We start from the raw sequence: 26,231 nt of genomic DNA, 5'->3' as shown, positions 1-26,231 counted from the left end.
CTGGAGAATTTCATGGACAAAGGAGCCTGGCGGGCTACAATCCATGGGGTCACAAACAGTCAGACACGACTAAGCGACTAACACTCTCAGCAGGTTAGAGGGTAACAGAAACGAGCAAACAGAAAAGGGGCTAGAGACTTCCCTGATGGTTCAGTGATTAAGAATCTGCCTGCCAATGCAGGGGACGTGAGTTCAATCCCTGGACTGGGAAGATTCCACATGCCTCAGAGCAACAGAGCCCGTGAGCTACAACTACTAAGTCTGTGTTCTAGAGTCTTCCAGCCACAATTAGTGAGGCCAAGTGTTGCAACTACTGAAGCCCGTGTGCCTAGAGCCTTTACTCCTCAACAAGAGAAGCCATCGCAGTAGAAAACCATCACACTGCAAGGAAGAGTAGCCCCCCACTTGCCAAAACTAGAGAAAGCCTGTGCAAAGCAATAAAGACCCAGTGCAGTCATAAATAAATAAATGAAAAAAAAGAAAAGGGGCAGAAATTCTACTTTGTCTTCAAAGAAATACTTGGAAAACCAAATATTTTAAGAACTTCCCAGGCAGCAGTGGCATGCTTAGAGACCACCCCACATTTAATATGACCCCTACTCGTTACCAAAAGGAACCTGGGCGTTTTGCTTTCAATATCCTCTCTGGACTTGTTTCTAACTGTTCCAAGATTAAATGGAATATTTATAGAAAGCAGCTAGTCTTCACCTAACTACAGAAGAATAAAATCTCATTGTGACATTACAGGATTATGGTTATACCTTCTTGTGTGTGTGTGTGTGTATTTTAGTCGCTCAGTCTTTTCTGATTGTGACAGGATCACGGTTATACCTTCGTGTGTGTGTGTGTGTGTGTGTGTGTGTGTGTTAGTCGTTCAGTGTTGTTCGACTGATTGTGACCCCATGGGCTGTGTAGCCCACCAGGCTCCTCTGTCCATGGGATTCTCCAGGCAAGAATACTGGAGAGGGTTGCCATTTCCTCCTCCAGGGATCTTCCAGACCCAGGGATGGAACCCAAGACTCTTATGTCTCCAGCATGCCAGGCGGATTCTTTCCCATTGCGTCACCTGGGAAGCCCTAGTACTTGCATAAACTAGGTGTTTTCCACCTTGATGATCATGGAACAGCAGTATATGGCCAGATCAGAAAGTGTAAAAGCTGAAAATGGGGTTGAAGACAGAAAGTCCAATATGTTGCTGGCCACTGCGGTGTCAGTGCTCTCGATACAGGTGTAACCTGAACCCTCACTTGGGAGCCAGAAATCAGCCGAGAAGAGGCTTCGGGAGAGAGACTGCCCTGGCCCCGGAAGGTGGATGAAGTGGGGCCTCATCCCACAGACAGGTTGGACCCTTGAGTTCCTGACTGGCACCGAAGGGCCTGGGTAAGTCCTTGCTATAGTGTCTCAGCGGATCTTTATGTAAGGAGGGGAGAGCTGGCGCTAGACGCTAAGGTGTGAGCTGAGCACTTTGAGAGCGAGCATACCGAAGGAAAGTGCCCTGATTATTACTTCCTGGCAGCCCCTCGGCCTTATCTGGCTCTGCCATATACAGCTGATGCCGGGGTGCAGGGAGCTGAGAGCGGTTAGACACCGTGGACCGAATATCCGGACCTACATCCCAGAACTCGGAGAACCCTGGCCTTCCCTGGGCTGCTCCATGAGATGTGCAGGCCACACAGAGACCCCCAACAGGCTTAGTCCTGCCTCAGGGTCCGGGCTACTCCTCCCTCCGGGAAAAGGGAGTTCGCTCCAGGCAGTGGAGAGAGGGTTAAGGAGGCAGATTCTGCGACCCAAGGCTACTGGCCCAAGCGCCCACCCGCCATCCGCTTCCCCGGCAGCCCGGTCGGGAGGGCGGGGCTCAGGATCTCGGAGAACAGCTCGGGTCGGCGACCCCACGGTGAAGCAGCGTGTGCAGGGACCGGGAGCCGAGCCTAGGGGAGAGAAGGGACCTCTTCCACACGAGGGACGGGGTGCCCCCACCTGGAGCCGGGGGATCCCACCACGCTTGACACGCGCTTCCGGTCGGGAGCACCTCCTTCTGAGGCCCCGCCCCCACGTCCACTGCCTGCTGGGATTTGTAGTGCGTAGAGGCGGGACCAACAGGCCATGCGCACCTATGTGGGTCCGTGTGTTTGTGTGTGTGTCTATGAGCGTGTCTCGAGGTCCGCTGTGGCGTCCCCATCCTTTTAACCTCGCCCCCGAGGGCTCACTGCACTTAGGCAAGGCGCAAAGACCGCAGGCCGGCGCTTCCGAGGTCTTGCCCCACCACCCCACTCCTGCTGGGATTTGTAGTTTGGGCTGGGGTCTGGCCTCGGTGGGGCCAGGAATCGGAGTCCCACCTGGGCCCGGCCTGGTGCCGTCCTTATTCCTGATTTTTTCAGCGGACCCTGGATCTGGATAGTAGGCCTGGAGCGGGTCGCAATCTCGGCCAAGCTCCCCCTGGTCCTTCCTACCGACCTCCACCTCCCACCCGCTGTTCACCACCTCGACCTTTGTGCCGGCGCCTATGGGACCAGCCGCCAGATTCGCAAACCAGAGCACGAAGAGGGACGCGGTCTGGGAGGGGTGGAAAGACCGGAGAGAAAGCCAGAGTGAGGACTTGACCTGGGAGCCCCAGCCCAGCTCTGCTGAAGCAGGCGATGATCCAGGGCTCTTTCAGACTTAGAGAGTTTGTGATCAACCGTGTCCCAAAATGATGACCAGACCCTCCCAGGACTGGCTGGGCACATTAGTGCTGATTACCCTACAGGGTTGACAGATCAAAAATTTTATTTGCCAAATTTAGCAACCCTACAGGAGCCCAGAAAACGGCAGCCCAACTCCAGTATTCTTGCCTGGGAAATCCCATGGACAGAGGAGCCTGACGGACTATGGGGTCGCAAAAGAGTTGGACAGGACTTAGCAACTAAACAACAACAGGATACCAGGGAGGGAGGAGGGCTCTTCTGACCATGAAAACTAAGAAATGGGTCAACCCTGGCCCACAGGTTTGCTTTGAGGATCAAGTTGGGGGATGTGGGTTGTGTGTGGAGAGGGGGTTTTGTAAACTGTAAAGCATGGGGCCTGGGTGAGGTGTTCTCTGCACTCTGAAGTACTGGAGGAAAGGTGCTGGGGCTTCAGAAGCTCGCTTTAAAGGGGAAGGTACACTTAGTGTGGACTCTCTGGTGGCTCAGCAGTAAAGAATCTGCCTGCAATGGAGGAGAGCTGGGTTTGATTCCTGGGTCGGGAAGATCCCCTGGAGAAGGGAATGGCAACCCACTCCAGTATTCTTGCCTGGAGAACTCCACAGACAGAGGAGGCTGGCACAAACAGTCAGACACGACTGAGCAACTAACACTTTCACTTTTCACACTTAGGTGTAGTTAAGTAAGATGTCACCATTAGGAAAAGCTGGGAGGTAGTTGCCTGGAAACTCTCTATACAGTTTTTTTAAGTGGGGTGTAAATGGGTGGAGGCTGGTCTTACCAGTCAAAGGTTATAAAGCCCTTTCGCTTCTCATTTGGTGACAACTTTATTGGGTGTACAATTCAGTGTTTTTTTTAGTGTATTCTCAGCGTTATGCAGTTATCACCACAATGTAACTTTATAACATTTTTATCACCCGCAAAAGAAATCAGCAGTTTCCCCCTAAAGTTCTCATCCTCTGGGATGCTAAGCAACCACTAATCTACTTCCTGTTTCTATAGCTTTGCCGATTTTGGACATTAATTGTAAATGAAATCATATAATATGTGATCTTTCATGACTGGCTTCTTTCACTTAGCATGATGCTTTAAAAATTCAGGTTGTAACATGTATCAATACTCTGTACTATTTTTGTAACTTCTTGTGAGTCTAGAATTATTTTGAAATAAAAATTCTTTTTTTTTTTTTTTAAAAAGCATGTTATCTAGAAAATGAGCAGAGGTAGCCTTTTATGTGTGCAGGACTCAGAGCTGACACTAGCATTCAATGCTGAGAGCAAGAGAGGCCTTGGGAGAGGAGTAGAGAGAGCAGGGCCGGGCAGGGAGGAGAAGGGCAGGTCTCAGTTCCGATGCACCTCAGGAGATCAGGGAGGCTGGGGGTCCTACCACCTGGCTCTGTATTTACTAAGGGTGTCTTAGAGCAAGTTATTTCAACACCACTTTGCCTCCATTTCCTCATCTGTAAAATGGGGATAATAAAAGGATCTAGTTTAGGACTTCCTTTGGTCCAGTGGTTAAAAATCTCCCTGCCAGTGCAGAGGACAAGGATCTGAGAAGATTCCACATGCCTCAAGGTAACTAAGCCCACAAGCAAGCTACAACTACTGAAGCCTGAATACCTAGAGCCTGTACTCCTCAACAAGAGAAGCCACTGCAAAGAGAAGCCCACACACTGCAACTAGAGAGTAGCCCACACTTGCCACAACTAGGGAAATCCTGCTCGAAGCAATGAGAACTCAGCGCAGCCAAAAAGAAAATAATTTTTAAAAAATAATCTAAAAAAAAGAGGATCTATTTTAGAGGGCAAATGGAAGGATTAAATGAGAAACCCATATGAAGGACAGCACCTGGCACTGAGTGCCAACACTCAAAAGAGTGTCAGCTATTATCAGGACCTTGGAGTGGTGCTGAGGATCCAGTGTGATCTTACCTGGGCAAACCTGTCCTGTCTTGGGCACAGTGCTCCACCTGAGCTTCTCTTGGCCTATTCATTTGCGCTGTATTGGACAGTCCCATTTTCCCAACCGGTCACCAAGGAAATTTGGGACCTCACCATCCAGGAAGCGTCTGAGTACACTTCAGTGCTTGAAAACAAACTTTTAAAGAAAAAAATCTATTTATTTGGCTGTGTCAGTTCTCAGTTTTGGCACATGGGATCTTTATTGCATCATGTGGCATCTTTCATTTGAGGTGTAGGCTTCTCTCTATTTGTGGCCTGCAGGCTCAGTAGCTGCGGCACGCAGGCTTAGGTTCCTACAACACGTGGAATCTCAGTTCCCTGAAAGTGAAATAAGTGAAGTGTTAGCGGCTCAGTCGTGTCGAACTCCTTTCGATCCCATGAACTGTAACCTGCCAGGCTCCTCTGTCCATGGAATTCTCCAGGCAAGAATACTAGAGTGGGTAGCTATGCCCTTCTCCAGGGGATCTTCCCAACCCAGGGATCGAACCCAGGTCTCCTGCATTGCAGACAGATTCTTTACTGTTGAACCACCAGGGAACTAGCCCATGTCCCCTGTATTGGAAGTCAGATTCTTAACCAGTGGACCACCAGGAAAGTCCCAGAAACAGACTTTTAAATTGTGAGCTTTATCCAGAAAATGGGCTTCCCTGGTGACTCAGATGGTAAAGAATCTGCCTGCAATGCAGGACCCAGGTTCAAACCCTGAATCAGGAAGATCCTCTGGAGAAGGGAATGGCAACCCACTCCAGTATTCTTGCCTGGAGAATCCCAAGGACAGAGGAACCTGGCGGGTTATGGTCCATAGGGTCGCAAAGAGTTGGACACGGTAGAAGTGACTTAGCATGCACATTCAGAAAAGATAACCATCCAGACTCCTGGGTGTTCCTCAGAGCAGCTGAAATGATCTAGAAAACTTCATTGTTGATCAGATTTAAAGGCTAGTAGCATCCTGAGTCAGTGTTTCTTCAATGAATATTTTGGGAGAATGTGATATGGAATGTTTAGATATTATGACAGAACCCTACCATCCCCTCAGGCTGAGGAAATGCAACAGTTCAGCCTGATCTGCTCTTCTGGACTGGAGTCAGAAGAGCCAGAAGAGGGTGGACACCAGGTGGGAGGATAGTGTCTAAGCATTCCTCAGGAGTGGAGTCCCTTGGTGTTGCCCAGATGGAAGCAGGTAGAACCAGGCTTTGAGTTGTTTCCCTTATACCCCACCAGGCAGGTGGTGCTAGTGGTAAAGAACCCACCTGCCATTGCTGGAGATGTAAGAGACACAGGTTTGATCCCTGGGTCAGGAAGATCCCTTAGAGAAGGGCATGGCAGCACACTCCAGTATTCTTGCCTGGAGAATCCCATGGACATAGGAGCCTGGCGGGCTACAGTCCATGGGGTTGCATAGAATCAGACGTGATTAAAGCAACTTAGCATGCGCATATCAGACCCCATGCATCTGGTCCCATCACTTCATGGCAAATAGATGGGGAAACAATGGCAATAGTGACAGACTTTATTTTCCTGGGCTCCAAAATCACTGCAGATGGTGACTGCAGCCATGAAAATTAAAAGATGCTTGCTCCTTGGAAAAAAAGTTATGACCAACCTAGACAGAATATTAAAAAGCAGAGACATTACTCTGACAACAAAGGTTCATCTAGTCAAAGCTATGGTTTTTCCAGTAATCATGTATGGATGTGAGAGTTGAACTATAAAAAAAGCTGAGCACTGAAGAATTGATGCTTTTGAACTGTGGTGTTGGAAAAGACTCTTGAGAGTCCCTTGGACGGCAAAGAGATCAAGCCAGTCTGTCCTAAAGGAGATCAATCCTGAGTATTCATTGAAGGACTGATGCTGAAGCTGAAACTCCAATACTTTGGCCACCTGATGCGAAGAACTCACTCATTTGAAAAGCCCCTGATGCTGGGAAAGATTGAAGGCGGGAGGAGAAGGGGATGACAGAGTATGAGATGGTTGGATGGCATCACCAACTCGATGGACATGAGTTTGAGTAGGCTCTGGGAGTTGCTGATGGACAGGGAAGCCTAGCATGCTGCAGTCCGTGGGGTTGTAAAGAGCTGGACACGACTGAGCAACTGAACTGAACTGAACCAGACTCCATCAGTGGGCCTTGGAGAAAGTCCTACTGGTTGCAGTTTTCCAAGCCCTCTTACTTCTGGGTCAAGGGGCCATACCCTAATCCTGGTGCCTCTTGTCAGCTGACATCTTGCGGGGGTTGGCCTGCTGTGCATGGCTCTCTTCATTCAAAAGCCAGCGTGGGAGTGTGAACTGTTGGTGGTTCACTTAAAGAAGACCTGGCCTCCAAGTATGGACACTGGCTGGTCTGTTTCCCTCTGAATAAAAGGAAGGGTGCGGTGTTGTATCTCCCGCACCAGTTTGAAGCCACACTAGCCTGTATTAGAATCCTGGTTCTACTACTGAACTGGAAGTGTGACCCTGAACCTGTGACCCACCCTCTCTGAGCCTCCCAGAGGATTATCTATTAGGCAGCATAATGACAAATAGTTGTGAGAACTGAAAGAGGTCACGTTTAAAGCACTAAATACAGAGACCTCCCTGGCAGTGCCGGGGTTAAAACACTGAGCTTCTGCTGCAAGGGGCATGGGTTCGGTCCCTGGTGGGGAAGTAAGATCCCAAATGCAGTGCGGGGCGTTGGGGGGTGGGGGTTCGGGGGTCGGGGGGTGGTGGAATAAATAAGTAAAAGATTTTAAAGCACGGAGTACAAAGCAGCACCAAAGGAGAAGTAGCTATTCCAGCTTAATCCAGCACAAGGATCTAACAATTGAATGGGATGTGAACACAGTCTTGCTCTGGCCAAGTTTACCACATAGTAAGGTTGTTCGTTTCCCTAATACCAGCCCAAATTCTCAGCCCCTCTCGGTGCCGAGCCTCCACTGGAGGGACGAGTGCGAGGGGCCCGGCCCTCCCCTCTGACTCAGTCGGGTAGGCGGGGAGGCTTCCAGCCGTTCACGTCGGGGACGGGGGCGGGGGCTGGGCTGGGGCCCGGGAGGAGAGGAGGGGAGGGCGGCAGAGACAGTGCCCGGAGCGAGCCAGCGAGGCGCAGACAGGCAAGTAGCGCTTGGGGTCTGACCAGCAGGCGCCTGCGTTTCCCCTGTAGGCTTCTGAGGGGCTCGGCTGGTCACGGGGCACCCTGCTCCCCCTTCTTTTCTTAGGGCTGCATCCGCGTGTCTAATCACCTCTCCTCCTTTCCCCTAAGGCTGGGGGCGCGGCCCGTGCGAAAGAAATGTTTATTTTACTCCATTTGGGACCAACTGAGCATCTCTCACGGGGAGACCGGAGAGGGAGGAGAAATATGAGTGTTAAAAAGAAGTTTTAGTGTTTGGCTACCAGATAATGTCAATAATAGCGTGTGTAGTGTTAAGAGTTCCAAGAGCCTTGAGACTCCTAAATTCTTGTAAACGACCTCCTCTTTTGTTTCCTTGTTAGTTTGCAAACCCTCCTCCGCCCTCCTCGGTGATGGGGCCCCCTTTTTTTTCAGCCGGACGAGGCTCCAGTTTAGAAAGAGAGCAGTGAGTTGGATTCATCCTTGTGCCCTTGGTCACTAGAGTCTAGAGTCTAGAGCCCCAGAGCCACTCAGGTTCTGCACTGGTGCACACTGGAGTGGACCGGCCTTGCTGGGGCGGGGTTCCGGAAGGGCGACAATGGAAAGTCAAACCCCAGGAGTGATCTGGGGTTTAACTTCCCATCTCTCTGCTAAATTGTGAACTGGGGGAGGAGGCAGGAGGATTGCTTCCAGAGATGCTGGGCACATGAACTGGGGTCCCAGGATAAATTCTCTGTTGGCCAGAGAAAGCCATCTAGGTTTATTGAGCACCTACTATTTGTTTAGTTGTTGCATAGTCTATCGGTCATGTCCTAATCTTTTGCGAATCCATCGACTGCAGCCCACCAGGCTTCTCTGCCCATGGGATCTCCCAGGCAAGGATACTGGAGTGGGTTGCCATTCCCTTCTCCAGGGGATCTTCCCAACCCAGGGATCCAACCTGCTTCTTCTGCAAGTCTCCTGCATTGCAGTCTGATTCTTTTACCACTGAGCCACAATCTATTATTTGCTCGTTAATTACACCATCTCATTTAATCTGCTTGTTTATCTTCATGCCCATTTTACAGATAAGGCACAGGGAGGCTATAGAAAGTTAAGTCACTTGCAAGAGGAAGCAAGTTGTGGTTCAGTTGCTCAGTTGTATCTGACTCTGCGATTCCATGGACTGCAGCCTGCCAGGAAGACGAAGCAGAATCAATAGTAATCAAACTGTTCAGTCTTTCCTTTACACCAGACCCTCTTTTTAAGGACCTGGAGACACTCAGGTATCAACTAGAGTTTGTGTTCTTTGAAGAGAACATTTAACTTCTCATCTTGTTCCGGTCCAGAAATTCTAACACGTGAATTGATTCTGCTCCACTGCCACTCCCTGGATGGGGCCCTGAAGGCCGAATCTTATCTTAAACTAGTCTGTTGATTAGCCCTGGGCCAGGCCTGGCCTGTATCTAGGGCAGATGGGCCAGAGTCCTGGGTTGAAAGGCCCTTAATTTCCTTCTGGAGTGTGTACAGATTCTAGCTGCATCCTCCCATACGGATTTAGGAGGGCATGGAAGCTTCTTTCCTTGTTCTGCCTGCCTCCCCCTGTGTGATAGTGGGCCAGTCACTTGTGCTCTCAGGGCCCCCCAGCCTCCTCTGGGAAGCAAACAAGGAAGTTGGACCGACTAGCTCCAGGCCTTATGATGTGCTGAAGGCGAGATGGCCTCTGGGTAGAGCCAGAACCATGATTATTTTTATTGCTGTCCTTCAGAGCGCCTGAGGCTGAGAATGTGTGATAGTCAACATCTGGTGAATGAGAAGCTGAGCAAGGGTAGACTTGAGAGGCACCCAGCATGCGTGAGTGCCTGCTAAGTCATGTCCGTCTCTGTGCCACCCTGGGGACTGGAGCCCACCAGGCTCCTCTGTCCGTGGGATTCTCCAGGCAAGAATACTGAAATGGGCTGCTATGCCCTCCTCTGGGGGATATTCCCCACCCTGCATCTCTTATGTCTCCTGCATTGGCAAGTGGGTTCTTTACCTCTAGCGCCACCTGGGAAAGGCTTAGTGACTACAGGGCATTACAGACTAACTTGCACCCTTAGAATTACTATTGACTCATTAGGAATTTGACCAAGGATGTAAGCACTCAGTTAAGAGAGATTCAGATTAAGTGCTTGTTCCCAATGTCTGCGTGCATGCTAAGTCGCTTCAGTCGGGTCCCATTCTGTGGGACCCCATGGACTGTAGTCTGCCAGGCTCCTCTGTCCATGAAATTCTCCAGGTAAGAATACTAGAGTGGGTTGCCATGCCCTCCTCCAGGGGATCTTCCCTACCCAGGGATTGAACCCGCATCTCTTTTGTCTCCTGCATTGACAGATGGGTTCGTTATCACTAGGACCACTTAGGAAACTAGCATGCAGGACAGTGCAAAGTCTGTGTCGCCCACCTCTGCCATTCCCTGGGAACTGAGCTTCAACAACTACAACAACAAAAGTCAAATGTAGTCATTCAGGCAAGGAGAAGGACAAACCAGGGAGGAGGAAAAAGTGGTGCCGAGGCAGTGACCCCACCCAGGAAATGTGACTAATTCAGCTGAAGCCAGGGCCAGGCAGTCATGCCTGCCCCGGGCTGGTAAGCCGGGGAATGTGGCCAGTCTCGGCTTTCCTGTGGTTTTCCTTGCAGGCCCCAGACTCAGAGCTGCTAGCTCTGGCCTGCCACCGGTGGCAGAGGCCACTATGATGGGGAGGCTCGGAGCTGGGGTGGGTTTCCAGCCTCCGGGCAGTGGCGGGGCAGGTCTCTGAAGAGCCAGCCTGGTCGCAGTGTTGCGCTCCTCTGTCGGGCCCTGCCTGGACCCAGCACAGTCCACCCCTTCCTGTGGAGGCCGGACCTCAGCACTAGCTGGGGCAGGAGCCCAGGGGTGGGGCTGATGGGTGGGGCCACCTGGAGGAAGAGCTGAGGGAAGTGAGATTCTGAGGTGGGGCTGGAGGAGCCTGAAAAGCAGAAGCGGGAGGAAGCGGAGCTGCGTGGAACAGGTGAAAGTGGAGGAAGGCTGAGGGAGGTCTGGTGTGGGGTGGGCTGGCCGGGACCCTCTTAGGTGGGCAGATGAGGGCAGACACAGGGACTCACGTTTCTGGAAGGCGCTTTGTCCAGGACTGCTGTGCCCCCTCCCCCAGCACACACACAGACACTGCTGTCCTGTCCAGTCCCTGGAGCCTTGTGGCTTCCCTGGGTGGGGATGAGGGACTCCTGGACCAGGGCTTGTCCTGTCTTGTGGAGAGGTGGTGTGTGACCTACTAACAGAGGCCACCACACCCGAGTGACCTGACCAGACTCCTGAAGGCCGTCTGCCAGCCCAGAGGTGCATTCAGCTTTGATGATACTTGTTCCTAAGACAGGATGGTGGTGTGACAGCAGATGGGTGGGCTGGAATGGGGGAGGGGGCAGGCCTAGCATTTGAATTCAAACCAAACTATGCCTCAGGGTTCATTATTTTTGCAAATTTAAGAAGAACCCTGATGGGGATCTGGCCAGCTGCCTAGGGTAGGGTAGGGGGAGTCGAAGGTGGAGCCCGGAAAGGGTGGGTGTGTGTACTTGTGCATGCTCAGTCATGTCTGACTCTTTGCGACCCCATGGACTGTAGCCGGCCAGGCTCCTCTGTCCATGGGATTTTCCAAGCAAGAACACTGAAGTGGGTTGTCATTTCCTGCTCCAGATGATCCTCCAAACCCAGGGATTGAACCCGCGTCTCTTTCATCTCCTGCATTGGCAGGCGGCTGCTTTACCAGCTTGCCACCAATTTGCACCTGGGAAAGGGTGGGAGTCCTACTTGGTGTCTGGGGAGGGAGCACTGACTGAGGATCCCCAGGTGAGGCTTCTAGACCCTGCAGCTCCTGTGAAAGCCCAGGTTCCCGGCTGGGAATAGTGGTGTCATCTCTAGTATTGACACTCACCTCTGACTCTTTCTTGGGGAGAGGGGCAGGAGCTGTTGGCATTTCATACCTAAGGGCAAACGATGAAGGGACCTCTTGGGAATCAGTGGAATCAGAAACTGAGAAGGGTGCAGACAGCATCGAGCACCTGTCATCCTTACAGCTGAAAGGCATTGCTGGAAAGATCTGCATAACCAACTCCCCCACTCCCAATGTGTCCTCAAAGGCCGACTCCTTCCTAAGTCAGGACCTTGGGACAGCCAGCAGGGCACCCATCCTCCCCTCCATCCCTGGCCCCTGATTTCTGCCTCCAGGGCTGTTCCTCCCTATTGAAATCCTGGGTTATCTCTTAGGCTCCATCTGATCTAATCATTGGAGCTCAACAAGTCCAGTTGATCCTGAGTGCCTGCAGGCTACTGGGCACAGCCCGAGGTTCCAGGCCAAATATGGTTCCTTCCTGAAAGGCCCTTATAGTCAATCAGGGAGATGGCCAGGCCTGTAACTCAGCACGCTGTGGCGGAGTGGGAAAAAGTAAAAGGTTTTAACATAAGAAGTGTAGAAGTGGCTCCCCTGTGAGGTGGTGAGTTCCCCACCAGGAGAAGTATTCAAGAAGAAAATGGTGAGGGATGTATGGATTTCTGTGCTCTGCTTATGTCTGGGTATGTGTTGGGAGGCAGATCTGGAGCGTGTGTGTGTGTGTGTGTGTGTGTGTATGTTAGTCTTTCAGTCATGTCCAACTCTTTGTGACCCTATGGACTGTAGTGCGCCAGGCTTCTCTGTCCATGGAATTCTCCAGGTGAGAATACTAGAGTGGGTAGCCATTTCCTTCTCCAGGGGATCTACTGGATCCAGGGATCGAACCTGGGTCTCCCACATTGCAGGCAGATTCTTTACTGTCTGAGGCACAAGGAAACCCGAGTATTAAATAAACCTTCTTCTAATGCTGACATCTGATTCTTTGACATTCCGCACCTAGGGGAAGTTTGCTGTGGTCCCCTGGAAGTGATGGCTTCCTGCTTCACAGCCCATTCTCTAGAGACCATGAGACTTTTGGGTTTTTCTTCATTTCTGGGCCCCTTCCCAATGCCAAGCTCCCAGCAGAGACCTAGAATGGAACTGAATAGACCTTGTCGTGGGCTGCTTGAGGAATGCAGAAGTGCTGGGCGTGTCCCCTGCTCTACCTGAGACACGGAGCTATGAGGTCACACTCTAAGACGCCTGTGAGCAGAAGTGAAGGTTATGCTCCCAGGTGAGGGAGCTGAGAGAACTCCCAGAGAAGGACAAAGCCGCCAAATGACAGCTGAGGCTTGAAATGGGTCTGGAGGAGTGGTGGGGCTTTGATGGTCCTAAGGGTTGAGGTTGGCACTAAGGAGGCTGATGGGCTGTGGGCTTGGGCGGAGGGGTTGTGGGGAGAGGACGAGTGACAGGCCAATGTCAGTGGGCGCTTGGTGGAGGCCAGGGAGCAGCGTTAGAGTCACCTGGAACTTCTCTAGCACTGAAACTCAGGCTCCACCCTGGAGAGTCTGGTTTTAACTGGCCTGGACATGGGGATTTTTTTTTAAAAAACCCAGATGACTCTAATATGCAGGCAGATAGAGATGCTGTTCTGGACACAGTTAAGTGGCAGAATCAGAACCACCTGGGACGTAGTTCAAATGCTGATGCCCCACTCCAGACCCATGGAATCAAGTCTCCAGGCCTGGGCTTTGAAGTTTTTGTAAGATCCCAGCTTAGTTCTTCTGCACTGCAGGAGCTGCAAGAGACATGGGTTCAATCCCTGGGTGGGGAAGATCCCCTGGAGGAGGGCATGGCAACCCATTCTGGTATTCTTGCCTGGAGAATCCCATGGAGAGAGAAGCCTGGTGTGCTACCATCCATGGGGTCGCAAAGAGTCAGATGTGACTGAAGTGACTTAGCACATGCACTCACAACGTAATTCTAATGGGTGGCCAGGCTGGAAAGCCAGAGAGATGAGGGACAGGCAGCCAGCCGCTCTCAACAAAACGCTGCGGTGGCTCTCAGAGGCCGGCACCCCACTTATGATCTGCCTGCTGTTTAGTTATGGCCTGAGCTCTTAGGTCAGGAACAACAACAAAAAATAGCTGACAGTGAGCACGCCATTTCTGTCCCTGAGCTCTACCCTCCCCGGCTTGTGCTTGGGGGTGGCCACCTCACCGCTTGGGGCCTGAGTCACAGGCTGAGCTGTCTGTTGCAGGGGATGTGGGCACAGCATGTGACCCTCTGTGGGACTGAGAATCATTGTTTCCTCCCCCAAACCTCCCACTCACTGCCTGCCCCCCTCCCTTGGGGAAGAGTGATTCCAAAAACTGCCTTCAGCTGTGTTTTGAGTAGGGCTTCCCCTGTGGCTCAGTGGTAAAGTGTCTACCAGTACAGGAGCCCCAGGAGACGTGGCTTCCATCCCTGGATGGGGAAGATCCCTTGGAGTAGGAAATGGCAACCCACTCCAGTATTCTTGCCTGGAGAAACCCCATGGACTGAGAAGCCTGGTGGGCTAGAGTCCATGGGGCTGCAGAGTCAGACACGACTCAGCACACACGTACTATGTTGTAAATTAGGAAAGAAAAGCAGAGTCATTATTCACATGGTATTTTACACCCATGGCCACTGCTCCTATTTCTTTTTTGTTTCCTACTCAGACTCCACGCCCTCTGCTCTCCCTAAAAGCACTCTTTGCACTTCCTTCTTCCCCAGCCCCCCAAGAGTCTCCTAATGGTGACTTTCAACCCTGAAATTCTCCAGGTCCTTCTCTTGCACCACTGGGGCTCCCACTGTGTGACAGTTCTTGACTGTGTGACCTCTGCATTTTAGTCAAAGAAATCCTCTAGAATTGGGCACATAGGAAAGAGAGTGAGTGAAGCTATAGCTACTGTAGTTGCTAATTTTTAGAACTATCTAGAAAGATATTTAGAACTATCTAGAACTATCTAGAAAGATAACATTTAAAAAAAATTTATTTATGTATTTATTGGCTACACTGGGTCCTTGTTGCTGCGTGCAGGCTTTCTCTAGTTGCGGAGAGTTGGAGCTACTCTCTAGTTGTGGTGTTCGGGCTTCTCTTGTTATGGAGCACGGGTTCTGGGGCGCTCAGTAGTTGTCGCGCCCGGGCTTTAGAGCATAGTCTCAGTAGTTGGGTCCCACGGGCTTAGTTGCCCTGTGGCATGTGAGATCTCCCTAGACCAGGGATCGAACGTGTGTCCCCTGCATTGGCCAGCGGACTCTCAACCACTGGACCACCAAGGAAATCCAGAAGACAATATTTTTTAAAATGCTTGCCTTGAGCTTTTTTTTTTCCCTAAATAACTTTTGTCCAAAAAAGGTTGCTCTTACTGTCCTACAGAATAAAGATGATATTCATCGTCCTTGTATTTGAGGGATGCTGGGCATATAGAAGTGATAGCTAATGCCTGGGAATGGAGGAAATTCCCTTGGTAGGCAGTTTAGAATTCAAGAAGGCGCTAAGTCTAATGTTAGCTGTAGGTTTTTCTGTTTTTTTTTTTCTGGGATTTTTTTGTTCAGTTTTGGTAGATGCCTTTTATTAGGCTAAGGACATTCCCTTCTGGAACTCCCCTGGCGGTCTAATTGTTAAGACTGTGCTCCCATTGCAGGGATAAGACTGGTTAAGACTGGGCTTCCCTTGTGGCTCAGCTGGTAAAGAATTTGCCTGCAATGCGGGAGACCTGGGTTCAATCCCTGAGTTGGGAAGATCCCCTGGAGAAGGGAAAGGCTACCCACTCCAGTAGTCTGGCTTGGAGAATTCCATGGACTATGTAGTCCATAGGGTCACAAGAGTCGGACACGACTGAGCGACTTTCACTTTCTTTCCCATTGCAGGGGCCATGCATTTGATCCCTGGTTGGGGAGCTAAGATCCCACATGCCCCACAGCGTGGCCCCCCAAAAAAGAGGAAATTCCCCTCTATTCCTAGTTTGCTGAAAGCTTTTTTTAAATAAAAAATGGATTAGAATTTTTCTAAATGGTTTGTCTTTATCTATAAAGATGATTTTATGTTTGTTTATATGGCTTGTCAATAGGGTGGATTACATTGATTTTTCAGATGTTAAAACCAACTTTGCATTTCTGGAATAAAGCCTGTTTAGTCATAATGTTTCATCTTTCTATATATTTCTGAATTCCATGTGCTAACATTTTGTCAGGTTTTTTTCTTGTGTTCATGAGGGATCTTGGTCTAATTTCCTTTTCTATATTTTTATCTGATTTTGTTACATCAGGAAAATGGTGGCAGCATGGGATGGATTGTGAAGGATTGGCATTATGCCTTCCTTAAGTTTTTGGTAGAATTTATCTGTACTTGAAATTTGGGGGTAGGTAGATTTTAAGTACTATTTCAGTTTCTTTTGGGATTCCTTAATAGCTCAGTTGGTAAAGAATCCGCCTGCAATGCAGGAGACCCCAGTTCGATTCCTGGGTGGGGAAGATCCACTGGAGAAGGATAGGCTACCCCCTCCAGTATTCCTGGGCTTCCCTTGTGGCTCAGCTGGTAAAGAATCTGCCCGCAATGCGGGAGACCTGGGTTGGGAAAATTCCCTGGAGAAGGGAAAGGCTACCCACTCCAGTAGTCTGGCCTGGAGAATTTTATGGACTGTATAGTCCATGGGGTCTCAAAGAGTCAGACACGCCTGAGTGACTTGCACTTTCACTTTCAGTTTCCTTAGTAGATATTAGAAGCCTTCAAATAATCTATTTCTTCTTCTGTTTTAAAAAATTATTTATCATTTGACTGTGCTGAGTCTTAGTTGTGGCATGTGGAATCTTTAGTTTTGCATATGGGATCTAGTTCCCTGACCAGGGATAGAACCCCGGGCCCCCCTGTGTTGGGAGCACAGAGCCTCAGCCACTGGACCACCAGGGAAGTCCCTCTAGTTCTTGTTGAGTGAACTTGCATAATTTGTGTCCTTCAAAGACTTTGCCCATTTCATATAAGTTGTTGACTATATTGGCATAAAGTTTTAGTGATATTTTGTTTATCCTTTTAATATTTGTAGAATCTGTAATGGTGGTCATCTCTCTTATTTCTGTATTGGAAATTTGTATCTTTTCTTTTACTTAATCAATTTGTCAAAAGGGTCATCAATTTTTTTCGAGGTTTCCAAAACCCAGCTTCATCGAGTCTCTATTTTTTTGGTTTCCTCTCCATTGATTTTAACTTATTGATTTTAGACTTTTCAAATATAAGCCGTTATTGCTTAAAGAGGCATATCCCAGCCTCATGCAATGCCCAGAACTAGGACTCCTGTCTAGAAGCAGCAGAGGTCACAGCAAGGGGAAGACCCTGGTCCAGGGAGCCCAAGACCTGGCTTTCACTAGCCACTCACTAGTCACTGTGTCACTTGGGATTTAGACTCTCTGAGCTTCAGTTTCTTTGCCTGAACAATGGAGCCAGGCAAAGAAATCTGCTCTTGGAGATGAATTAGTTGATGAATAGTGAAGCACTTGGCCTCCCGGAAGGACCTCCCCAGACCAACGTGAAGGCGGGTACTCACGACATTTGTAATCATAATGGCTTTGATTCTGTCTTTGCAGATCCAGAAACAGCATGTACTCACCCATCCCCCAGAGGTAGGCTGTGCACCCCTTCCCCTTTCACCCCTCTCCTCTTCACTTCCAAGGGCGCCCCTCCTCTCCCCCACACCGCAGTCCCCAGGCCTGCCCCAGGTCTCTCTGCTTGTGTCCACCGCACGCGGGCCTCGGCCTTCACCAGCCCGCGCCCCTCCCGCAGCGCCTCTCCCTTCCCACCGACCGTGAAGCTCCCTGGCCTGCACATATGGAGGGTGGAGAAGCTGAAGCCAGTGCCGGTGGCCCCTGAGAACTACGGCATTTTCTTCTCGGGAGACTCCTATCTGGTGCTGCACAATGGCCCTGAAGAGCTCTCCCACCTGCACCTGTGGATCGGTAAGGGAGGGAGCTGGGAGGCCTGGTGGTGGCGGGGGCTGGCCCTGGCAGGGGTCGGGTCTGGCCTAGGTCTCACCGGCAACTTCCCCCCACCCCAGGCCAGCAGTCTTCCCGGGACGAGCAGGGGGCCTGCGCCATGCTGGCCGTGCACCTCAACACCCTGCTTGGAGAGCGGCCCGTGCAGCACCGAGAGTCACAGGGCAATGAGTCCGACCTCTTCATGAGCTACTTCCCCCGTGGCCTCAAGTACCAGGTCAGAACCCACTGCCCACACCCTCTCCTGTGGGTTCTCCCTGAGCTCCCCTTCCCGCTGGTCGTGACCCAGCAAAAGGCCCAAGGCCACTCAGGGCCGGGGCCTCCCCCCACCGGTTTCCTGCTTGCCTGCTTTCCTTCCTGCCCAGTGGGAGGGGGCATGGGATGCTGGCAGGAGGGGACGGGGCGGGGGGCCCACTCAGGCTGGCCATCCGGGCTGCAGGAAGGCGGCGTGGAGTCGGCGTTTCACAAGACCTCCCCAGGGACCGCCCCGGCCGCCATCAAGAAACTCTACCAGGTGAAGGGCAAGAAGAACATTCGTGCCACCGAGCGGGTGCTGAGCTGGGACAGTTTCAACACAGGGGACTGCTTCATCCTGGACCTGGGCCAGGTAGGTGGGCAAGGCTGACTGAGCACCAGCTCATGCTAGCACTGTGTGTGTCTCTCTTTTTTATGCCTGTGCTAGATCTTAGTTGTGGCATCAGGGATCTAGTTCCCTGACCAGGGATTGAACCTGGGGCCCCCTGTGTTGGGAGCCGGAGTCTTAACTGTTGGACTGCCCAGGAAGTCACTGAATTGTTTTTTTTTTTTTCCAGTCACACTGTGCACACAGCTTGTAGGATCTTAGTTCCCCAACCAGGGATTGAAATGGGGGCCACAGCAGTGAAAGTGCCAAGTCCTAAGCACTGGACCTCCGGGAACTCCTTGGCGCTGTTTTAAAGGGCAGAGACTAGGAAGCCATAGCAGAGGGAAAGGGGCTGAGAAGCTGTAAGCCCATTCCAAGTGGGGTCACTGTGACTGTTAGAAGACATCCCTGTATTTGTTTGGACAGAAACCTCCCTCTGCTGTCTAGTCTTGGCCTCTAACCCTGAGTCTACTCTCTAGTGCTCCTGGAACCTTTGAAGCTCTGAGTTAGCTGCCTCCCATCCCATGCGTTAATCAGTTCATTCAACTCTTCCCTTGGTGAATCTATGGCACCTGCTCTGAGCCAGCATGTGTGCGTGCTAAGTCACTTCAGTTGTGTCCAACTCTGTGACCCCATGAACGCTGCCAGGCTTGTCTGTTCATGGGATTCTCCAGGCAGGAATACCGGAGTGGGTTGCCATGCCCTTCTCCAGGGGATCTTCCTGACCCAAGCGTTGAACCTGCATCTTATATGTCTCCTGCATCAGCAGGCAGGTTCTTTACCACTAGCACCACTTGGGGACCACAAGTTGTTGGCCCAGGGCAGGCAGCCAAGGCGGGGTGTGTCACTGGCTGTATTATAACCCATGACAGGATGTGATGAGGGTCCTCTTAGGAGCAGTGGGATGGGCTGGGGGAGCTTATGGCAGTGAGGGGTCTTCTAGGCCAAGCCACTGCCCCAGGAAAGTGCCGTTTGACTAGACTAGGGGAAATGCCATTCCAGGGGAAGGTGATGGGTGAGCTGAGGTGCTGAGCAGAAGGGCATAGACATGCCTGTCGACAGCCAGGAAGGATGCAGCCTGACTTGGACCCAGGGTGGGGACAGGACCAGTGGGAGTGGAAAGTGCTAAGGAGCTGGAGGAGACTGAGTCTTTGAGGGTCTGGACTGCACCTGTTGTGCTAAAAATTTGGAACAGGAAGAGGAACCTGGATGCTGTTTAGAGGGAGGACTGGAAGCAGTGAGATGGAGGCAGGGGACCTGCTCAGTAGAGCTGATGAGGGCCATGCCTGGTGAGTGCACAGAGGCATCTGAGATTCTGGGCCCAGGGCTGCCATTCACCTGTTCACCCATTCACCCTTTCATTCGCTCACTCACCAAGTCATTCTTGCATAAATATTTATTCTGGGCCTAAAGATGTGCCTGTTTCTGTTTGGCACTGAGCATATAGCAGTGGGTCTCAGGTCATGCCAAACAAAACAAAACCCCTCATGCCCTAATGAGGCTTACTTTCTAGTCAGGGAAGATAGATTATTAATAAGATAAAGATGTTTCAATATATGACACAAGTGATGTGGAAAAAAATAAAGTCTGTGGAAGATGGGGGTGTGGGGCAGAGAAATGCTGTCTCAGAGACCGTCATTCCTGTCCCCAGAGGCCTTGCTTCCCTTGCCTTCTTGCTTGTCTTTGATCGTCTTGCCTCAGTTCTGCAGAGAACAGGATGCAAGTGGCTCTAACCTGAGCCTCCCCACTTCCTTCTAGAACATCTTTGCCTGGTGTGGTGCGAAGTCCAACATCCTGGAGCGGAACAAGGCGCGGGATCTGGCTCTGGCCATCCGGGACAGCGAGCGGCAGGGCAAGGCCCACGTGGAGATCGTCACCGATGGGGAGGAGCCTGCCGACATGATCCAGGTTGAGAGATGTGGGGGTAGCAGGAGGGTGGCCTCTGCTTGAGGCCACCAAGAGGGGCAGTGATGACAGCAGGAGGGCTGTAGGGGCATCTAGGGCCCTGCTTAGGGCTTGGCTGGCTCATCAGATGCCTTGGTGGGACTCAGAGTCAAGTACCCCTTGGGATGAAGGGACTGGTATCCAGGGACTGAGCCCTCCCCAGCTCTGCCCGGTCCCTTGTGCAGACATGGGTGTGGGGGTGGGAGTGAGGGGGTGGTCCTGGGCATGATAGGTGCTCAGGAATCCCTGGAAACGTGGCCTGCCCTCGTCCCCACAGGTCTTGGGTCCCAAGCCGTCTCTGAAGGAGGGTAACCCTGAGGAAGACCTCACAGCTGACCGGACAAACGCACAGGCTGCTGCTTTGTATAAGGTGGGTGCCCTGGGCCTGCCCTAGGACCAGGCATGGGGCCAGGCCCCAGGGTGGTTTATCAGGGCATGGAGTGAGGGGAGGATGGGAAGTGGGTGCTCGGCCCTCCTGGGGAGGTAGGTGAATGTCACTTCCCTTCCAACACATTCTTAGATATGGAGGTTTGAAACAAGCCAATGCTAAACTTTACTGTTTTTTTTTTTAAATGTCTATTTATTTATTTATTTATTATTTGGCTGCGTTGGGTCTTAGTTGTGGTGCACAGGCTTCCCTAGTTGCAGCCCACAGTCTTCTTTCTAGTTGTTGCATTTGAGCTTAGTTGTCCCATGGCATATGGGATCTTAGTTCCCCAACCAGGGGTCGAACCTGCATCCCCTGCATTGTATATACTGACAGGAAGTGTTAGTTGCTCAGTCATGTCCAACTCTTTGCGCCCCATGAACTGTAGCCCCCCAGGCTCCTCTGTCCATGGAATTCTCCAGGCAAGAACACTGGAGTGGGTAGCCATTCCCGTCTCCAGGGGATCTTCCCAACCCAGGGATTGAACCCCGGTCTTCTCCATTGCAGGCAGATTCTTTACCATCTGAGCCACGAGGGAAGTCCCTGAACTGTACCTTTTTTGCATTCTTTGCATTTACTTGTTAATTTGGAGTCTACTTAATTGCCACGGATTCCGGGGCTCTGGGAGGCGGTGATTGAGGCTGAAGTGGGGGTGGGTGTTGTCTGGGATTTGCCTATCAGCTGTCAGTTCTTCCCCTTTGTCCGGTCTGCTGTTCAGCCTGGGGTGGTGAGTGGGACATCTACTGGAGGAGGGCTGCTCCTTGGTGGAGGTCAGAGCTTTGAACTGCAGGAAGGAGGGTGACACAGCACTGCCCACTCTCCCCCAGGTCTCTGACGCCACTGGACAGATGAACCTGACCAAGCTGGCCGATTCCAGCCCCTTCGCCCTCGAGCTGCTGATACCCGACGACTGCTTTGTGCTGGACAACGGACTCTGCGGCAAGATCTACATCTGGAAGGGTGCGTGTGGCCTCCACACCAGCCTGAGGCCCCTGTGGCCTCTCTAACCAGGAAGGCTTCCCACGGGAGGGCTCAGCCAGCCCATAGGCACCTGGCTCAGTGAGCCTCCGTGGCTGACGGTTAATTCCTGGCAAGGGTTCTGCACCTTCGGCCCACCTCTGAATCACCTGAGGGCCCTGTTAAGACCCAGGGTGAACCACACCCCTGAGACTCTGATTCTCGAGGTCTGGGCTTCCCAGGTGGTGCTAGTGATAAAGAACTCACCTGGCAATGCAGGAGACATAAGAGACACAGCTTCAGTCCCTGGGTAGGGAAGATCCCCTGGAGGAGGGCAGGGTAACCCACTCCAGTACTCTTGTCTGGAGAATTCTATGGACAGAGGATCCTGGTGGTCTACAGTCCATGGGATCACGGAGAGTTGGACATGACTGAAGTGACTTAGCACGCATGAGACTTTGCAGGCTCTGGGAACCATCTATTGGGTTCCCAAGTCTTGCTGCTGACTTTGTGTTGAGGACCACTTGCCACAGAGCTCTCCAAGGCCTTCAGTGCCACTGGCACCCCGGCTGCTGCCTGTCTGCCTTGACTATGACCAATTCTAGATATGAAATCTCACCTTATGCACCGGGTAGCAAACTGGTAGGGCTTGTTTTTCTAAGAGGTTGTATTGGCTGGAAATGAAACACCCTTGGGCAGAAGCCTGTTTGCTAGATCAGACTCTGAAAATATTGTAACAAAGCTCTGAGTCTGTGAGTAATTCTCTGTGCTTGTCTTTTCTTGTTTTTTTTCCCCCTCTATGCTGGGTCTTTGTTGCTACATGCAGGCTTCCTCTAGTTGCAGTAGCAGGGGCCTGCTCTTCGTTGTGATGCTTGGGTTTCTCATTGTGGTGGCTTCTCTTGTTGTGGAGCACAGGCTTTAGGTGGATAGGCTTCAGTAGTTGCAGCTCGCGGTTGTGGCGCATGGGCTTAGTTGCTCAGAGGCATGTGCAATCTTCCCAGAGCAGGGATCAAACCTGTGTACCCTGCATTGGCAGGTGGATTCTTATCCACTGTAACACCAGGGAAGTTCTGTGTCTTTTCTTGTTCTTGAATGTGTCTTGACTGCCCAGATTATAAACCGCTTGAAAGGAACCACATTCTCTCTAGTGCCTTGACGGGATAGCATTTGCTCAGTAAATATTTGTGACATGAACCAGGGCCAGGAGAAATTTCCAGCCAGGATGATGGAGAAGTGTTAGGTGTTGTAACTTGGCAGCTACTATGCATCACACTCTTGCCTCAGGGAAGGACCAGGAGTGGCAAGGCGCAGGGCAGGTTTCTAAGAGGTGAGAAGGATGGTGGTGGGGGCAGGGGGGAGGATTGTGCTGCTGGGGCTGTCTTTGCATGCCAGGCTTCCCTGTCTTTCACCATCTCCAAGAGTTTGCTCAAACTCATGTCCATTGAGTCAGTGATGCCATCCAACCATCTCATCCTCTTCCTGCCCTTATTCTTTTCCAGCATCAGCGTCTTTTCCAATGAATCATCTCTTTGCATCAGATGGCCAAAGTATTGGAGCTTCAGCTTCAGCATCAGTCCTTCCAAAGAATATTCAGGGTTGATTTCCTTTAGGATTAACCAGTTTGCTCTGGTTTGGAAGTGTCTTTAGCCCCAAGCAAAGAATGGAGAAACAGGAAACTTGGGAGCTGGGAAGAGAAGTGTCAGGCAATCACAGAGGAAGGATACAGCACATTAATCTCAGATACACTGTGGCTAACTAGACTGGCTGAAGAGCCAACCACAGTTGACAACATTGTTTCCTTGGAAAAATGCCTCCAGGTGCAGCAGCATTTGGTTAAAGGCAAGAAGGAAGGGCACAGCTGTTCCTTTTTACTGACTCTTAGTTGGTATAACCACTAGGCTGATGTTGGCATCTAGCTTGTGGGAGTAAGATTGCAATAAATCATGCCCTTTTTTTCTGTCCAATTTAATTTTGCAAGAAAGGCTTGATAACAGTACAGCTGACAAACTCAAAAGGCGAGGGGCCCTGGAGAGGGAGAGAGGGGCCTGAGTGTCTCATGCAGGGGCAACATTAGTTCTCCCTGAATATCCATGGGGTCCTGGCCCCAGTGAAGACTCTGATGATTGGAGCGGGCAGAGGGCTGTTTTCAGCTGAAGCTGTGAGTTGGGAGAGGCTGACTTCTCACTGAGCCCCCTTAGGGTTTTCTTAGCGCCTCCTGGTCCATTTATTTTAAAAGTGCCAGCTATTCTGTGGGTATGTGTGCTCCGTTGCTCAGTTATGCCTGACTCTTTGTGACCCCATGGACTGTGTAACCCACCCGGCTCCTCTGTCCGTGGAATTTGGACCTCCTTAAATCTCCTCGAGACAAATGGGATGTGGGCTCGAGAGGGTCCCTGATCTTTTAAAATTTCTCCTCCTTATGATCCAGGGCGCAAAGCTAATGAGAAGGAGCGGCAGGCAGCCCTCCAAGTGGCTGAGGACTTTATCGCCCGCATGCGGTACGCCCCAAACACTCAGGTGAGGAGCCCTCCCTGGGCCAGCACACCCTCTTCCTAAGACTCTTCCCTGGCCCCCTGCCCCTTGGACTGGACAAGAAGAGTGAGAAAGCCCAGGGCACAGTCATGAGCAATCAGACCTCCCCTCCCAGAACCACCCAGTGGGAAGGCCCTTCCCAGTCCTTCAGAGTTTTACAGTACATGTTATTTTCTTTCTTTCTTTTAACTTGTTAATGCACTTAAAAACAATTTTTTTTAATTTGTTTTTAATTGGAGGATAATTGTTTTACCGTGTTGTGTTGGTTTCCGCCATTCGACAATGTGAATCAGCCCTAAGAATACATATGTCCCCACTCTCTTGAATCTCCCTCCCACCACCCCCCCACACACGCTCCATCCTACCCCTCTAGGTTGTCACAGAGCCCCAGGCTGAGCTCCCTGGGTTACACAGTAACTTCCCACTAGCTATTTTTACACGTGGTAGTATAGGTATGTCAATGCTGCCCTCTCAACTTGTCCCAGCCTCTCCTATCCCTGCTGTGTCCACAAGTCTGTTCTCTCTGTCTGCATCTCTGTTCCTGCTCTATAAATAGATTCATCAATATCATTTTTCTAGATTCCATATGTATGCGTTATTATATTACATTTGTTTTTCTCTGACTCACTTCACCCTGTATAACAGGCTTGAGGTTCATCCACCTCACTAGTACTGATTCAAATGCGTTCCCCTTCATGACTGAGTAATATTCCACAATACATGTTCTTTTCTAAGAGGATGATGGGCAGTGCTCCCCTGGGGGTCCTGCTAGCCGAGTGTGCCTCTGGATGACTCATGTGGCTCCTCTGGGCCACGGTTGCTAGCTAGTTCTGACCCTTCTCACTGTTTTCTCAACCCATGTCCCTGTAATCTTTCTTGTCTCTTGGCTTATCTGGAGGAGCATCACTGGCTGGAAGGCCTGGTGCCCAGCACCCTCCTCCCTGGCTCTGGAAGAGGCAGAGGTGGCAGCCTTGTGAGCCAGACTCTCCCCTGCCATCCCTACAGGTGGAGATTCTGCCCCAGGGCCGTGAGAGTGCCATCTTCAAGCAATTCTTCAAGGACTGGAAATGAGGGCGGGCGTCTCCCTGCCCCTACCTCCTACCCACCTCCTCCTCCTCTGGCCTCCTGGTCAGTGCTGAGGTGCCCCTGCCCGTGGTCAATAAAGGAGACCAGTGCTTTTCTTGCTCTTTGCCTGCATTGCCTGCCCTGGGCTAATACTCCCTGCCCCACTGGTCACCCAGCTCCTGCCCCTGCTGGGCAGAGTAGATGTGTTCTATGTATGCTACGTCACTTCAGTCGTGTGTGACTCTGTGACCCCTATGGATTGTAGCCAGCGAGGCTTCTCTGTCCACGGGATTCTCCAGGCAAGAATACTGAAGTGGGTTGCCCCTTCCTCGTCCAGATCTTCCCAACCTAGGAATTGAACCTGCATCTCCTGTTGTCTCCTGCATTGGCAGGCAGGTTCTTTACCACTAGCGCCACCTGTGCGAGGCCAGAGATGGCTTTGCAGAGGGGCCAGCTCCTGAAGGGGCCAGGCGCTCCCAGTGGGCCTGGTTGGCACTGCTGCAAGCCCAGTAGGGAGGTGGCATGGGGCCAGGGCTGGGATCACTTTCAGCCTGTGGTTCAGTTCAGTCTCATATTCCCGACCGGGGGCAGGTTGTGCAGCGGGCATGTGCCTCCGTCCAAGCTGGAATTTCCTCAGGTGCTCCAGTGAACCATTGCCAGGCAGCTTCCAAATGATGTATGTTCACCGAGCAAGAGCATAGCTCTTCACATCCATGTAGGAGGTCAGCTCGTCATGTCCTCAGTACACGGTATGGGCTCAGGGCCACCGGGGGTCATGGGAAAAGCACCAGACTAATGTCAGGAGGGTTGTGGGTTCGGGTTCTCACCTGCCTCTCTTTGAGCCTGGGCAAGTTGCTTTTCCTCATCCAGGTCCTAGTTTTTTGTTTTTTTTTTTGGCCATGCTGCACAGCATGTGGGATCTTAGTTCTCTGACCAGGGATCGAACCCACACCCACCCCTTGCAATGGAAGTCTGCAGTCTTAAACCACTAGACTACCAGGGAAGTTTCCCTAGTTCATCCTCTTGTGTACTGGGGTGGTGACTAGAATAGCAGAGAAACTAGGGAGCTAAACAGAGGGAGAATGGAGT

General features: G+C 51.4%; 1 protein-coding gene across 2 annotated transcripts; it reads left to right on the top strand.

Moving 5' to 3' along the window:
* Positions 1-7,646: 7,646 nt before the first annotated feature.
* CAPG (capping actin protein, gelsolin like) lies at positions 7,647-25,260 on the top strand. 2 transcript variants are annotated; one of them, XM_065929099.1, is made up of 10 exons: positions 7,647-7,727; positions 17,191-17,226; positions 17,387-17,559; positions 17,658-17,812; positions 18,035-18,202; positions 19,976-20,125; positions 20,439-20,531; positions 21,416-21,548; positions 23,974-24,062; positions 25,083-25,260. In XM_065929099.1, the coding sequence occupies exons 2-10, from the start codon at positions 17,204-17,206 to the stop codon at positions 25,146-25,148; spliced, it is 1,050 nt and encodes a 349-aa protein (XP_065785171.1). In that variant the 5' UTR covers positions 7,647-7,727; positions 17,191-17,203; the 3' UTR covers positions 25,149-25,260. The 2 variants fall into 2 exon arrangements, with proteins under 2 accessions (XP_065785171.1, XP_065785172.1); XM_065929100.1 differs by lacking the exon at positions 7,647-7,727 and adding an exon at positions 10,622-10,731.
* The last annotated feature ends 971 nt before the right edge of the window (positions 25,261-26,231 follow it).

The sequence above is a fragment of the Muntiacus reevesi genome, chromosome 3, assembly GCF_963930625.1.
Source record: "Muntiacus reevesi chromosome 3, mMunRee1.1, whole genome shotgun sequence".
In the NCBI taxonomy this organism is placed as follows: domain Eukaryota; kingdom Metazoa; phylum Chordata; class Mammalia; order Artiodactyla; family Cervidae; genus Muntiacus; species Muntiacus reevesi.
This window is presented reverse-complemented; position numbering and strand designations above follow the sequence as displayed.

Bases quoted from the DNA above. Each gene is read 5' to 3' on its own strand.
- CAPG (XM_065929099.1), top strand. From the start codon at position 17,204: ATGTACTCACCCATCCCCCAGAG. The intron at 17,560-17,657 runs GTAAGGGAGGGA...CCCCCACCCCAG, and splicing joins CCACCTGCACCTGTGGATCG to GCCAGCAGTCTTCCCGGGAC. The intron at 18,203-19,975 runs GTAGGTGGGCAA...ACTTCCTTCTAG, and splicing joins TCATCCTGGACCTGGGCCAG to AACATCTTTGCCTGGTGTGG.